The 14,693-nt window shown below is 33.6% G+C and overlaps 1 protein-coding gene across 1 annotated transcript in view; it reads right to left on the bottom strand.

Annotated features, from left to right (window-relative positions):
- The window catches only part of LOC139692954 (rab11 family-interacting protein 4B-like), a 295,511-nt gene that overhangs the window by 3,243 nt on the left and 277,575 nt on the right, over positions 1-14,693 (bottom strand). Inside the window, exons 8-13 of the mRNA XM_071591271.1 lie at positions 13,581-13,684; positions 11,040-11,180; positions 10,184-10,382; positions 8,586-8,778; positions 7,836-7,996; positions 2,683-2,724 (exon numbers count right to left, since the gene is read on the bottom strand). Coding sequence (XP_071447372.1) covers positions 2,683-2,724; positions 7,836-7,996; positions 8,586-8,778; positions 10,184-10,382; positions 11,040-11,180; positions 13,581-13,684 — 840 coding nt within the window. The remainder of the gene's footprint in view (positions 1-2,682; positions 2,725-7,835; positions 7,997-8,585; positions 8,779-10,183; positions 10,383-11,039; positions 11,181-13,580; positions 13,685-14,693) is intronic.

Below are 14,693 nucleotides of genomic sequence, written 5' to 3'. Positions count from 1 at the left end.
AATCAAATTAATCTAAATACGGAGTATACATGACAAGTCCTGTTATATTTAGGATATCAATTGCCCACCCACTAAGGAGCATTGAAAGAGTAACTAGCAAAGTTCACCCAAGTTAGAATCTGAATTTAAATCAATAATCAATTAGCAGATGAAAAACTTTTATGCTACTGCAAAAGGTTAAAAATAAATTTACATTTCTAGGTTTACAAATATAAATTTTATTTCAAAATTATGACTGATATTTCGGAAATTTTGATGAGCCCAAATGGATGGAAAAGTTGGGTCCACTGATTAAGAATTGTAGAGGAGAGGAATCTGATCTTTGGAAAAATTTCACACAATTTTTCATATGACACAATCATCAATTTTAAGGCCAGCTTGATAGACAAGTGTTTTGATTCATACCAAGTCACTATGATGCTAAATTCACATACTCCACGTCAGGGGTCATTTCTTTTCTGCCACTTGCACCCAGATAGTTCTGGCCTCCAGGAGATATAACACCTCTTGATTTAGGTGCAAGTACATTGACAAGGAATACTTATATGCATATAAATTTGCATCCTAGACCAAATATGCCATAATAGGATGTCACATGATCATCCCTAAAGTTTAGTTACTTAATCAAAAAATATCACTAAAGTAGAAATGGTGCACAGGAAGATGGGGTAAAGAGACAGTGGTGCCTAGCAGATTTTTAGAAAACTATGCTTCACCAAATTTAGCTTATTGTTACATAAGTATACATGAATATTGAATGAGGATGCTAATAACTTACAAAATTTTCAGTCGATTATCTGAGAACATTTTTAGTGAACTTCATTGTTATATTCCTGTCTACATAAAGATGAAATGCCATGAGTTATGGCTCTCTTTGCCAACATTATTATTTTTCTTTGTTTCGTCAAGTGTTTTGGAAATAAGCTATGTACTTAAGTTAGACCTAAGCAAAACAATTTAATGGGTACTACTGTGCATAATAACATTTTGACTACACAATCATCTTTGAACACTGGAGAAAAAGTTTGATTTATAACTCGTGTAAAATAATTGGCAGAAAAAAATCAATATTTTCACTGCTGAAATCACTTTAATAACTGTTTTTGAAATGATACACCGTGAAGGGAACATACTTATTTCATCTACCTGTAGGTCATATGGTTCATTGAACACCCTGCCATAATATGCAGGTTTTCAATTGCAAATGTCATGGTAATATCAATGAAATGGGACCATGAGAGTAATGGCAAAAATGTAAGCTCATGTTAAATACCATTCCCACCAATGCAGTAATGGGAAACCTTTACTAGGTGTTTCATTTGTACCTACAATGCCATAGGCATCACACTATAGCTTTTCAGCATAGGAATTAGAGGATGACAGGCCAAGATAAATACGCTCACTACTGCACTGACTACCATTCCATATACGACCACTCATCAAATTTTGTTACTCATTAAAACTAAGATGTTTACCATGCATAATGCAAACACTTATACCTAAATGAAATTACATGCATGGTTAATGATGTAAATATGTTCAGCAACCTAGGGTTAGTTTACATACTGCAATTAAAAACTGTAAAAGATTTAACACATGCATGTATTTTGCTAATGAGGTAAGGAGCAGAGAGATATTCCATTGAAATAAGCATCAATAAGGATGATCTACCAAGAATGAGAACAACAGAAACTCACGAAAAAGACAACAGTCTAAAACTTAACCTATAGAAAACATTCTCTCACCTATAATTTTAGTTTTCAAAGGAGCTGTGTACTGCAACATTTATTACTTAGTGTACTTTAAATATTTACATTGCTTTAAAATATTTCTCATCTTTATCATAACTGCTTTACCAGCATGATAAAGGAATGTAAATGTTACTTTTAAATGATGGTGCAATACAAGGTTTGATAGATAGTGGAATATAGTTCTACTCAAGCATACTAATGATGATGTTTGAGTATTACAAATACATGGAAGACCTTCACACTTATTATTATGGCCTCTCACTAGGGAGAGGGGTAAATAGAACTGTTTGTTCATGCCTACATTAATTTTATCTTTGCTCAATCACATCAATTCATACTTAGAGGTGAAATTTATCCTAACAATTGTTATTCTTGTTACAGTTTTATTCCCACCATTGCAAATGCAAGAGAAGACACTTTACACCCCTGTAATTCCCTAATTACAGGACCCATACATACATGGGTATGTTGTCAATTTTGAATATCTTACGTTCGTTCGTTTAAACCTAAACAACCAGATCTTTTAAAACCTTGACATAAACCATCATGATGAAGGAGGCCCACCACCCTTAATCCAAACTACGATATAAGAGTTGATTGCAGACACAACACCATCACAAGTGGTAAGACTTAAAAGAAAATGTTAGTTGAACCACTGCATATATAGCATGTAAATATGGCAAATTATTTTGGATGTAGTAGGAGAATCACTTAAGTTTGAGAAACAATACCCTCATGCCATGTTTTTAAATAAAAGTTTATGCACGGCAATAGGTCTGCAACACATGAATATTATTTTACATACATGAGAAAAGAAAATTAGAATAGGCTTTCCAGAACAATTACAGACTTAACTGTACCCTGGATTTGTGTTACAATAAATAGAGTAGACAAAAAAGTTATTTGCCATTTTATTTAACTGTTTTCCTACCTTTTCTATGGTGATCTGGTCCTCTGTTGAATCAACCACAGACTGCCAAAAGAAAAAAATGTCAGAATCCCAACTGGGTACCACCAAAACCAATTTACTAAAATGTAATACCCACAAAGGCAAAGAAGACATTACAATTCAATGTTCAACTGCTATTTAATACAAACATGAGTTTGTGATGAAAATCAGAAAAACTTTCTGAAGCTTTGCAATGTAGCTCTCTGTGACCGCTGGTTTTGAATAAAAATTAATTACAGATATGGTCCTAACACCTTAAATAGGAACACTACCCTTAGGCTTATTTTTATTTTGTTGGTGAAGTTAAGCTAAGGGGAATTAGGGAAATAGGACAGATGTTAGTCATGAGTACATTGAAACATTATGAGCCTTTACAATACATTATATTAATTAATTTCACAACCAAGGGAATAATGCAAGACTCACTCTTATCATTAAATCATTTTTCAAATAAATAGCCAAATTCTTTTTGGATTTTATTAAGTCTTAAATAGCTAATGCACAAAATGCAAAATATATGGGTACCATTTGAGTTAAGTAACAAAATATGGATTCATTTTATGGAATATTGCAGTATTATATCAAATTGGATATTTACTTTTATTATTAAAACTCAAAAGAAGTCCATGAAACTTTAGAAACTGTTTTGCATGAGATTTAAATTGGCTCAAGGCTTCACCAAGAATTTGATGGTTAAAAATATTTTAGAGAGAAAAATAGCATTCCTTTCCAAAGCCAAGAACATGAAAATAAAACAGATTCCTCTTCTTAAGTTGCAAGTCTGCTTAAGCACCATAATCTAGTCATGATCTATTTATTACAGACAAGCTCTTAGTGCAAGTACATACAAATAAATGAGTGCAGTGAAAATAAAAGCAGCCCTAAAAGTGATCACCATGGAGAAGTATTCAAATGGCCTATTTGAACAGCCACTGATCATTTTCTACATTCCTGTAAAATGACCATTTGTGGTAAGTCATTCTGACCACAGCTCTTTCAAAAACTGCATGATGTCACTTGCAGAAGCCCCAGCATAGATTTCTCATCAACCATTTCCCAATATAACTACAAAAAATAGGTAAACAATCATTTTTGACACGCAGTATGTTGTAACAGTTTGTTAACTTTATATGCCCTCCTAAAGTTGTGCAGAAGCATATAAGTTGCCATCACCAATCACGACATACACATTTGAGTCAAATGTATCTTGTTAACACAACAGAATGAATCTACCAATGTTAAGTCCAATTATAAATTATGTTTATATACTTAAAATGTGGCTAATTACTAATGAAGAAAAATAAGGTATATACTTCTACAGATGTCTACCAAAGAAATAACTATCTACTCTACTGATCAATACCGCTAAATGTCATCAACACTGACAGGATTCATCCACAATTTAATTACTAATGAATTTGATCTTGCAAGTTTCCTATTTTGTCTACTCATTCTACTACCTTTGTATCTGATTTTTACTTATTCCTTACAGAATGCCAAATGACAGCAGCAGCAATGAAGTAATAATTAACTAACTTAGGATGAGAAAGAAACCTAGTTTTCATTTGCTCCTCTACCCTTTCTTAGCCTTCAACTTCTGGACAATACCTTGGAAAAACTTGAAATGAATGCAGTGCCACAGAGTGAATAATGCCAGGTGTTCAACCCTCGAAATAATAAAAAAATCATAGTTTTACATTAGGATATCCTCTTAATGATCCAAAAAATCTGATAAAGTGGGCAAATTACGATAAATTTGTCATGAACATCTGCTGAACAAAAATGTGATGAATCTGCTTCTGTGATGCTGTATTCTGTTAAATGAAACATAATACATTCAATATCTTTCCACTGACTGCCATCATAATTCCTTCCATAGAGTTATCTAATTCCATAACAAACACTATGAAAATATAAATAGCCATTCAATCATGTATTCATGAATCTTCTCAAATAAACTTCACACATTATTAATGACAAAGTCATGAATAATCATTAACCCTTCACGCTAGCTAAACTTAATTAAAGTAACATCTAATAGGGTCTCACGTGGTTTTGAATCATCAGCTTTATTTTATTATGAGCACATAAATGAACACTGACACTATTGGATCTACAACAGCTGCAAAATTTAATACAAAATTCACTTGAACACAAACAGGCTTCCAGTTGCTAGATCAATAATCAACACTGATGATTTTGGAGAAAATTGCTGTTCGTATTATTTTGATGGAAAATGAATATCTTATATTAATTTCAATTGTGTTATATTTAAAACATTTACTTTATTTTTTGTGAGACTAGTTTTATTTATAAGATTTGTGAATTATCTTTTAGCTAACAAAGTGACAGATGAGTTGCCGCAACTGGATTAATTAAAATATCACTGGCATTAGAGATTTAAAAATATCATTTTAACAAATGCCAAAGTATTGTTTTTTATAAACAAGAGTCATTAAGACACCGATTTTGAAGGAAGTTTCTTCCGAAAGAAATCACGTAATTCTTAATTAGAGAACATTTATAAACAGGTTATTCAGCTAAATCTCATACCTGGAAGGCTAAATTTTATCTTTTGCTAATAACTTCAATATAAAATTTCTTATTACTCAGATCCAGAGTTAGCATGCAGGAATTCTCATCAAATCCCAAACGGATACAAAAATGTGCATATATACATATATTCAAGTATCAATGGCAATTTGGACAATATTTGCACAGGGCACCTCAATGCATATTTCCGTTGAATTCCTGAGGATTTTTTTTGCAATGAGGACCATTCCGCAAATGGAGAAAATAAATATTGCATGCTAGCAAAGTAAACAAAAGAGAATGTGGTCCTACTTTGCTCACAGGGAAAAATTAACACCCAGGCATTATTACATTCATAATTTTAAGTCACTTCAACCATTTCTGATAACCTTTTCATACACAAACTGTCAAAAATGCCCACTAATATTTTCCTTCTGCAATTTTGGCTTCAATAATTTGAAATTCTACCTCTTTGACAAGGGGACAGTTTTGGGATGAAAGAAACACTCAAATGGAGCTGAGAACCATTGAGAATTTGATGGACCACACATGGTAACTATGCATATAGTTTTTATTGAAGTATTAAAAGAATAAAAAGCAGAATTTGAAGAATAATGGACATATGCATAACCCTCTTCAAAATAAAGTAGTCCACACAGATAAAAAACAATCAATAATAGTGCATAAATAGGTGGTGAGTAGGGCTTTGAAAATTCTTCAATTTGCAACAATAACAATAAATTCTTAATGCAAACAATAGTTATCAAAAGTAAGAAATTGGAAGGAGCCAAAGAAATGGGATATTGTGTTCTCTTCATCCCAATGCTTGGCTATCTGCTAGGGGATGCACCATTTTTCTCCTACCATGAATTCCAAGAGGATCATTCAGCAAATATTTAGCTACAGACATTTAAGAGTAATGCCATAATATAAAATAATAATGTGTGTCAAAAGGTACAAGCAGGGATAGGAACTGAATTCTGTTCTTCATTGTAAAAAATTAACTAAGTCATGCATCAATTTCAATTTTAGAGGCAAATTCCATCTCTTGCCTAAATATCACTAACTCCCTATAACTGTGGATTTGCTAAGCAACTAAGTCAGTCAAATATCAAAATTTCAATATCAATATAATGTAATAATCAAATAATTTACATTTTACATAAATAATTAAAAAAAATTAAATGAGAGTAGAAATTTGAAGCATATCCATTTGAAGCATCCATCCATATCCATAGCACTTGCAAATTGGAGTTTTGCCACGGACATTTGCTTGGTCAAAATTTCTCTACCCTTTTCTTTGGGATTGTATTTAACTTTTGCATGATTTTGTATCATAATTGGATGGTACGGGATGCCTTTCAAACAATTTTTGAAAATATATTATCTAAGTAAAATCCTCCACTCAGAAAACAGTTCAAAATATAAACTAATGGGAGAAATTTTAGAAATTTCCATGTAAAATCCAGAACTCATACCATGATGGTCCTTTTGTATCTAATTTCTGAGTGGAATAACTATGATAGTATTAGATAGCTGGTCAATCAAAACCAGTGACTCAGCATTAATATAGGTAGTCTGATTTCCCCCCAAGTTCACTAAGAAGAGTTACCATTGAGTCTGGGGCACATAGATATGAAATCACATTTTGTTTCTGCAGAGTTACTGATTCGACCAACTACCTTCTAAAAACCACATCTCTTCAACCCCAACTGTTCTGAATGAGAACCTTGTCTAAATATCCTTTTTCTAATGAGAGCAGAGTCAAATATTAAAACAGAGTATGACATGTGTACTTCCTTTTTATAACTCTTCCTCTAACCTTCCAAATTTATAACTCTTCCTCTAACTATTGCATTCGGTTCTTCCTTAAATTTAAAAATATATTCTTGTTTTCCCATATTTGTATTTTATGGAAGTTGTATCAAATCCGAATTTTGGCTAAGTTCCCTCTCCACCTCAGACCCTGTTTTCAGTGCAAAAAAATCGCCCTGATAAGGGCTGACATTTATTGGCAGTGCACTGGTAAGGCTTTGGTCTTATTTTAAATGCAATTTTTAATGCTTGAAAAGATAACTCTAAGGAACTGCTTGAAAGAGTTTTGTGAGTGCTGTGTATTTCTTTGTGGTTGGACTACCTTTTAGAAGAAAGAGTAGATGCCCCCCACACTATCGATTTAGCCCCTTTCAGAACGTAATTTAGAGGAAGGGAAGAAAAATGCTGACTTTTTGGACTACCTACCGACTAAGATGTTTTAGCCAATGATCTATGAACTTCAACCAATTGAACTCCATACCCTGGTTTCAGCATACTTTTTCTCCAGAGCTATCCAGGGAATTATTTTTGATGCAGGACACTTAAATTATTATATGTTTTTATTGAGTTGGCTTAAGGTAGGTGCAAATATTTTAAAGCAGCTGGAACAATAATTTTAGCACAAAATTAAAGCAAGTAACACTCGTAGATATATCCTTTAAAATATGAATAAACTTTTAAAAAGGATGCAGTAAATTTTTTCCATACCCTATTCACACCAGACCGGCACACACATTACAGACTAAACTTATGAATACAATGAATAGGGTAGGTGGGGTATCACTTACCTCATCTTGAGACATAGCCTCTAGTTCTGCAGCAAGACTGTTGGCCTTCTCCTCTTCTCCAAGGACACCACCTGATCTTGAACCAAGTAAAAGTGTCCTACCCTGCTCAAGACCAAGAGTCAACAATTGGGCCTCCAGCTCCTCATTTGCTTCTCGAAGGGCTGAAACGAAATGCACTCATACTTAAAAATTTTATTTATAACTATCAACATTTTTGATAACCTTGTACTAAAAGGTCTTGTATTTACAGGGCTGAAACCATGTGAAAACTATGGGACAAAATTTAAGCATGAAAATTGTAAATAATTTCTCAGTACTTATCCGTTGGTTGTAAAAATAGGTTTGATTAGTGTGGTATCACAAGGCAAGGTTGGAGTTGAATAAAGGGTAATACCATTTTCAGAAAACTTAGGAGTAATGACCAATCAATGCCTAACCCCTGATGCATGCATGCATGTAAATATGGCAAATAATAAGATATAAGATTTATGGAAACAGATAATAAGATAAATGGATACAACGTGCATCTACCACAACATCCAAAATTCAAGTTTTACCTTATTAAAAAGAAAAAAATGAGGGGTAAGTTACAACGGCAAAATTTGACAAGGAATTGGGGTGAAAATGGATAAAAACTGGTGGCCAAGATGAAATGGAACTTTTACTGAAAACCCTTGTTGGCATCTGAAGGATATAAGTTGTGGAATTAAATGGATACCTTTAGATGTAGACATATGGCCTTTAACTAACCTCTGTTTTCTTCACGCAGAGTTTGGACTTCCCCTTGTAATTCAGCAGTATGTGATGGCCGGCCAGCCTCACGCTCAGATGATGTTGATGACACTGAGGCACTGCGGTCACGGAATGCATTGGCTATTGTTTGTGAAGCACTCAATGCCTCAGCTCGTAACCTCTCAACTTCAGCTTTCAACTCTTCGACAAGCTTAAGAAAATAAATATGGGTTGAGAATAACAATTTTTAATGTTTTAAACAACAATTTGCAGAGTTTAAAACTAACCTTAGATTTAATTCAATTACTAAGCCATAAAAATCTACACTAGTGGAGGTAATATTTTCAAAATTTACATTAAATTTTTATTTCACACTTCCTGGGCCTTCTCAATTGACATGGCTGGAATATTATCATCTTGTGACTCTCATTGAAAAAAGATATGCTTAACATTGAAAAAGTTACAATTAAATATGAATTTTTTCAAAAATGCATAAAATCTTTTACTGGAAATGAAGCCCAAAGTCAATTTGAATTTAGTAAAAACTTGTTGTAAAATTGATATCTTCCAGGTTGTTACATTAAGGTATCTCTAGCATCTTACCACTGATGATTTAATAGTGACAGCGCAAAATTGCAATTTTAAACATCTTCACCATTATTAATAGCTTTTTGCAGAGAATTAAGTTAATAATAAGCCATCTGTATTACACATTTTTACAGGAAATGTATTCTGATAGTATGAGATGAAATTTTCATTTAATTTCTATAGGGAAAAACCAAGTTTCGAACATTAAATACTGAAAAAGAGTGGTTGGAAAAAAGTATGCATGATGTCATGCTTGGATTTAATCTAGCTTGGCATTGGAGTGGAACCAAGGGGACACGGCTCTGGGAACAAAAATTATCTATTGCAATGCCATAATCTCTAAAATTTTCATTTTGATGATTGATCAACGCAAGTTACATGTGAATGTGGAGATTACAACTGATTTTTAATACAGGTTCAGTATTGAAAACAAGTGAAAGTGTTAAGCCTAAATGGGGGTGCTAAATTCAAGTTGACTTGAGGTCTTTGAGGCCTTCCAAGCTAACTACATGTTTTAACTACATGTATGTATTGCACAGGAGGCAGTATACTTGTTAGAATATAGATATACTTACCCACATTTTTGTATTCATAAAGAAATTTTAATACCTAAATATTGATTAATAAAAAAAAGTTTCATTGCCCCTGACAATATGCCCTCGTAGGACAAATACTCTCCATTCCTTTAATTTTTTTGCATTAGTCTGAAAACAGCACTTTAGCTTTTACATCGGATTTTGAACAATGACATAACAATTGTCAATTACATACACCCAAATATTTTTAAAAATAAATGTTTCAGAACCTGATGTACTTGTACACCCAATTAGCAAAATGTAATCATCAGATCAATTTTGTGGTTATACTTTCCCCCAATTAAAATAGTTCAAATTAAATGATTATTATTGCTTATAAGTTAATTGTATAAAAGACCAATCAACAGTGAGATCATGCACTTGGTATTTCAGGATACCAGTTATGATGGTAATCTAGAATGGGGTCATGTGCCATTCTCTGAATTAAATTACCTTTGCATTTCTTATTGTGTCACGTTCTCCTGCTTCCTGTAGACTGTTTGCCTGCTTCTGCAAAGATTCTAGTTCAGCTCTTGCATCATCTTGGCCTATCATTGCTTCAGATGCCTCCTTACGCAACCTTTCAATTTGGCTTCGTGCTACATTAGCCTCTTCCACAGCAGCAGCACACTCTTTTTCAAGTGTTTTTAACCTGCATAAGTACCAAATTGGTGTAGTGAGAAGATTTAATAAATGTGTACCAAAGTTTATCAGACATTGCAATGATATAATTAATTATTCTAATATAGTCTTTCCTTTCATATTACAATGGAACATGGTTTCATCTGTATTCTTAATCTATGGTGGACAAGAATTCTTATTTGATAAGTACCAAAATTAGGAGTCATAATCCCAAGCTACTATTTTCTGATTAATCAGCTCAAACTCACGATTTCATAACAGGTTTCACTTAGTCATTTAAACATTGACTTCTTAAATACATATTAAATGGATAAATAATCTAAAATTATGCATGTGTGTACCTCTGCATCAGAAATATTATTCCATTTGGTAAATTGGATGTTTTCACAATTAGCCCTACAGAAAGTACAAACAGCACCTTGAAACTATAGATTATCATCGACATATGATGATAAAAAAAACCCCAAGTTGTCAACCCAAAGGTTGGTTTTAAAGGCAAAAGGGTAGGTCTAACTTTGAGCTAAGCTCAGTGGTGTGTGAAGTCACACATTATGGTGTGGGGGACAGATCTTTTCCCTTTACGATAGTAGATACAGATTATTGCAAAGCATGCAGTCAGGCTAATAAGATTTCATTGTTTTTCAAGTAGGTACATGGCATGGAATACCTGATATGGCAGTTTTCAAGCTCCAGTTGTTTCTCTCTTTCAAGACGAGAGATAGCTTCTCGATTGCGTCTCACTTCTTCCTGAAGTCTTTCTGCTGATCTCAGCTCCACCTCCCTCAGTTGTTCTTCTAACATGACAACCCTAAATAGATGGGTAAAAGAATAGGATAAGAAAAATATTCAAGCCCTTTCCCAACAAAGTGTATTCTTTTAAGAATATATGTAAGGAATATATGTAATAATTTGATTGATGTGTGGTGTATTGTATTATATGTAATGGCTTAATTTTTTTAATTTATCTTTTTTCTTGCTGATTAATGGATGTAAATGGGATGGGGATTCGCTTGTTTTGTTAAAGAGATTTGTGTTTTCAAGTCTGATTTTATCTATTATCTTTTGCGATTATTTGGGACTTGTGTGCCACCTGACACTGTCTATCAGCACATGTGTATTTTTAATAATAAATAATAAAAAAATAAATATCATGCATATTGCAAGTAAATAAACTAGAAACAAAAGTCTACTTTTAAACTTATCAAACCACTGAAAAAATGACCTGGCCTAGGTAGAACCACACTTTTTGGAAGCGTGCTACGGACCATTAACTCAAAGAGTATTTTCCGGTCATTTCGTCCGCTCAATTAATAAATAGTAAGTACAGATTAATTGAGAGACTCTGGCACGTCATGCGTGTTACATAACCCACAGGATAATCGTGTTCCTTTTTGTTCTTTGTATTACTGCGACTTAAATTGTTTTGTCGTACTATCATAAATCACGCAGAAGGAATACTTGTATATTTGAAGGAAATATAAAAATTCATACGAGGAGAAATTCAATCGTTTAGCTGACCAAACACTATTTTAACATCACCAAATGAAAGAATCTTTTATGCTACAAAATTCGTTCCTAAACACTTTTTAAACAAACTGGGAAATTGTTGCTTAAAGTAACAAAAGAAACTCTCTCTTTCAACATGAAATTATAAAAAAATTACATTTCATTGTATATTAAATTTACATGTTAATTTAATTTTATGATTTCACAACATTAGCTGGTGCTTCCTTATTTAGAGGACAAATACGAACTTCCGGCACGGAATACCTTGACTTTTCCTCCATCAAAAATTTTTATTAAGCCACAAAAGGAAACCACAATTCCTTGGAATGGTTGAGAAACCTTCTTTAACAGGATGTAAGTAGCATATTTAAACTTGCGACTTGCGCTCTAACAAACCACGGGGTTTAGCACTAAAGCAAGAAAGTATTTTCAACGCCATCCTTTATAATAAAATCAATGGAAATAATTGCAAATAAATGCGTCTATGTTACATATATTTCATCATCATTAGTTGTAAAATCACCATCCACTAACGGTATAGACTTTTAAGTCATCTTGTGAGATAATGGCTATTTTCGCAATATTATATCTGTATACGTAATAAATAAGCCCCTAAAGAGAAAAATTTCAATAATAAAACTAATATTCTAATAACAACAAAGTATAAATTCTTTTATGACCCTAAGCATTGTGCAAACAGACAAACATATTCGTAATCGAAAACCTAACGATGCTTAATCTTCATCCTTTTTTAAGTGTGCAAGTTGAGGCTTACGAGAAACGCTAGGAGGCTTACACCAAAAATTAGCAGGAGGGTCAACGACGAGCTTGCGAGAAACTGCTCCACGACGAACGTTGAAAGAAACTAAAAAGAAGAATTATCTCTCAAGGTTCACGACTGCGTTATGTTCTGCCCCTTTAGTCGAGGCCAAGACAATGAAGTCATTGTCTCAACGACGTTACGATGCCGAACATTATGTCATCAGAGTTTAGAAGAGAATTCGGACAATAAAGACGAGCAATGAATATTAATGTGAAACGCTGCCCACCCCGGGATTCCTCTATCTCTCTCTCTACAATGTCAATTATCACAAAGTTGAATTCGAAACGTAACATAGGTTCCTGCTGCAAAAATTCTCCAGTTGTAAGATTCGATCTATATGAATGTAGCGCTCCCAACCAAAGGCGTAGATGAGGTGCTTCTGTCTCCTTATCCGGCCAAATGATTTCAATCCAAATGAGTAAGGGAGCTTTTAAATCATTTTACCGTAGTCCTGTGAACGGTTCCCACATTCATGTAGATCCCAGTGTCGGAAACATATCTAGGATTTATTCTATGAACAAATTTATATATTAACATAGAAAATTTCTGAAAAATTTAGGTAAATCTGAAAAATAATTTGATAAACATATTTTGCAAAAACATAACCTCAGCCACTTCAATGTGGCCGAGTGATGAATGACACAACCTAAAAACGCATAAAATGCGTAGAAAATGAGAACAAATTTTAATACAAAGGGAGTCGCAGTTCTTCAAAATATGTATGCAGCATAAAATTATCGCATAAATCCGTAAGATAAATTGTTAGATAAACAAAATTAGGAACGTCATTGCTGACATGTCATGCTGGTTTGAGGCGTAATTCAAGCAAAGGGAAATTATTGACGACATGGTATACCCAAATGGAAATTGAGTACCTACCTTGCTTGAAGAGTGGCATTATCTTGTTTGGCTCTCAAGTATTTGTCGTCTGTGCTCGACTGGTTGTCTGCCAATGCACTGACTTGCTGTTGAAGAAGTCTAATCTGTAAAGAGAAAAAAATGCATTTAAGGAACTGGGACGGAAATCAGACCAAATGTAAAGAATCTCTCCGCAAAAATATTATCTTTAATTAAAGTTAGTAGGGAAAAATAATTAACCAATCCCTATCAACAATTTCTATGAATGGTTAAATGAAGAACTAAAAAAATATCGTCATTCTCTTAATTTGGAAATTGGTCAGTCGCCACGCTAACATCCCCCATTATTTGCGAGTAAAATAATGACATAGGCCTAATTGACAGGATTACATGACTGATGATATTTATCACACATCCATGGTCCTGCACGGACGACCTTCCAAAGTCAGGCATGGCGTTTTACTGGGATCTAATAGATACGCGAGAGGTTATTAATGGTTTATGGAAAGTAACGCGTCGTCTCAAAGCACGTACATACTATCATTATCCTTAGGGCTCCCTTCCATGCTCCAAAAGGTGAACTAGGAACTCGCTCGTATTCATCTTCCCATCGATGACTGATTTACTAGAATAATCGTAATCATGAACACCGAATACTTTACAGCTTTCAAACCTCCGATTAAACTACGCAAATGAAGCTATAAACTCCAGTAACTGCATAATATCGCAGTAAAAAAATCTGAAGTGTGATGATTTGATTGATGTGGTGGGTCATCTTTTGCTACGGTAAGACACTGTGACATTACCAAATATCCTTAAATGACTAGTACCTGAATTCCCTGCCGTAAGTCCCGTGAGAAAGCTTCAGGTTAATACCTAAATTACAAACACAGAAATGACCTAGCATTGGTAGTCGTCAAATTATAGATATGAAATTTTCTCATCTGGAAATGTGCATTGAAAACCTTAACTCGGAATTCGCCGTTTGATGTGACAGAAGTGAATGAGGAAAAGTGTGGGAAAATCGATATTTTGGATTGAATTGGGTATGGCAGGTATTTAATACCAGGAATTAAGGGGGAGCATATCAAAGTTAGATGGTAGGACATTAAATGATATTTTCAAATGTATTCC

This window comes from Hetaerina americana, unplaced genomic scaffold, assembly GCF_022747635.1.
Source record: "Hetaerina americana unplaced genomic scaffold, ioHetAmer1.1.p SCAF_1, whole genome shotgun sequence".
Lineage (NCBI taxonomy): Eukaryota > Metazoa > Arthropoda > Insecta > Odonata > Calopterygidae > Hetaerina > Hetaerina americana.
The sequence above is the reverse complement of the archived record's forward strand: the minus strand, read 5'-3'. Positions and strand labels throughout refer to the sequence as shown.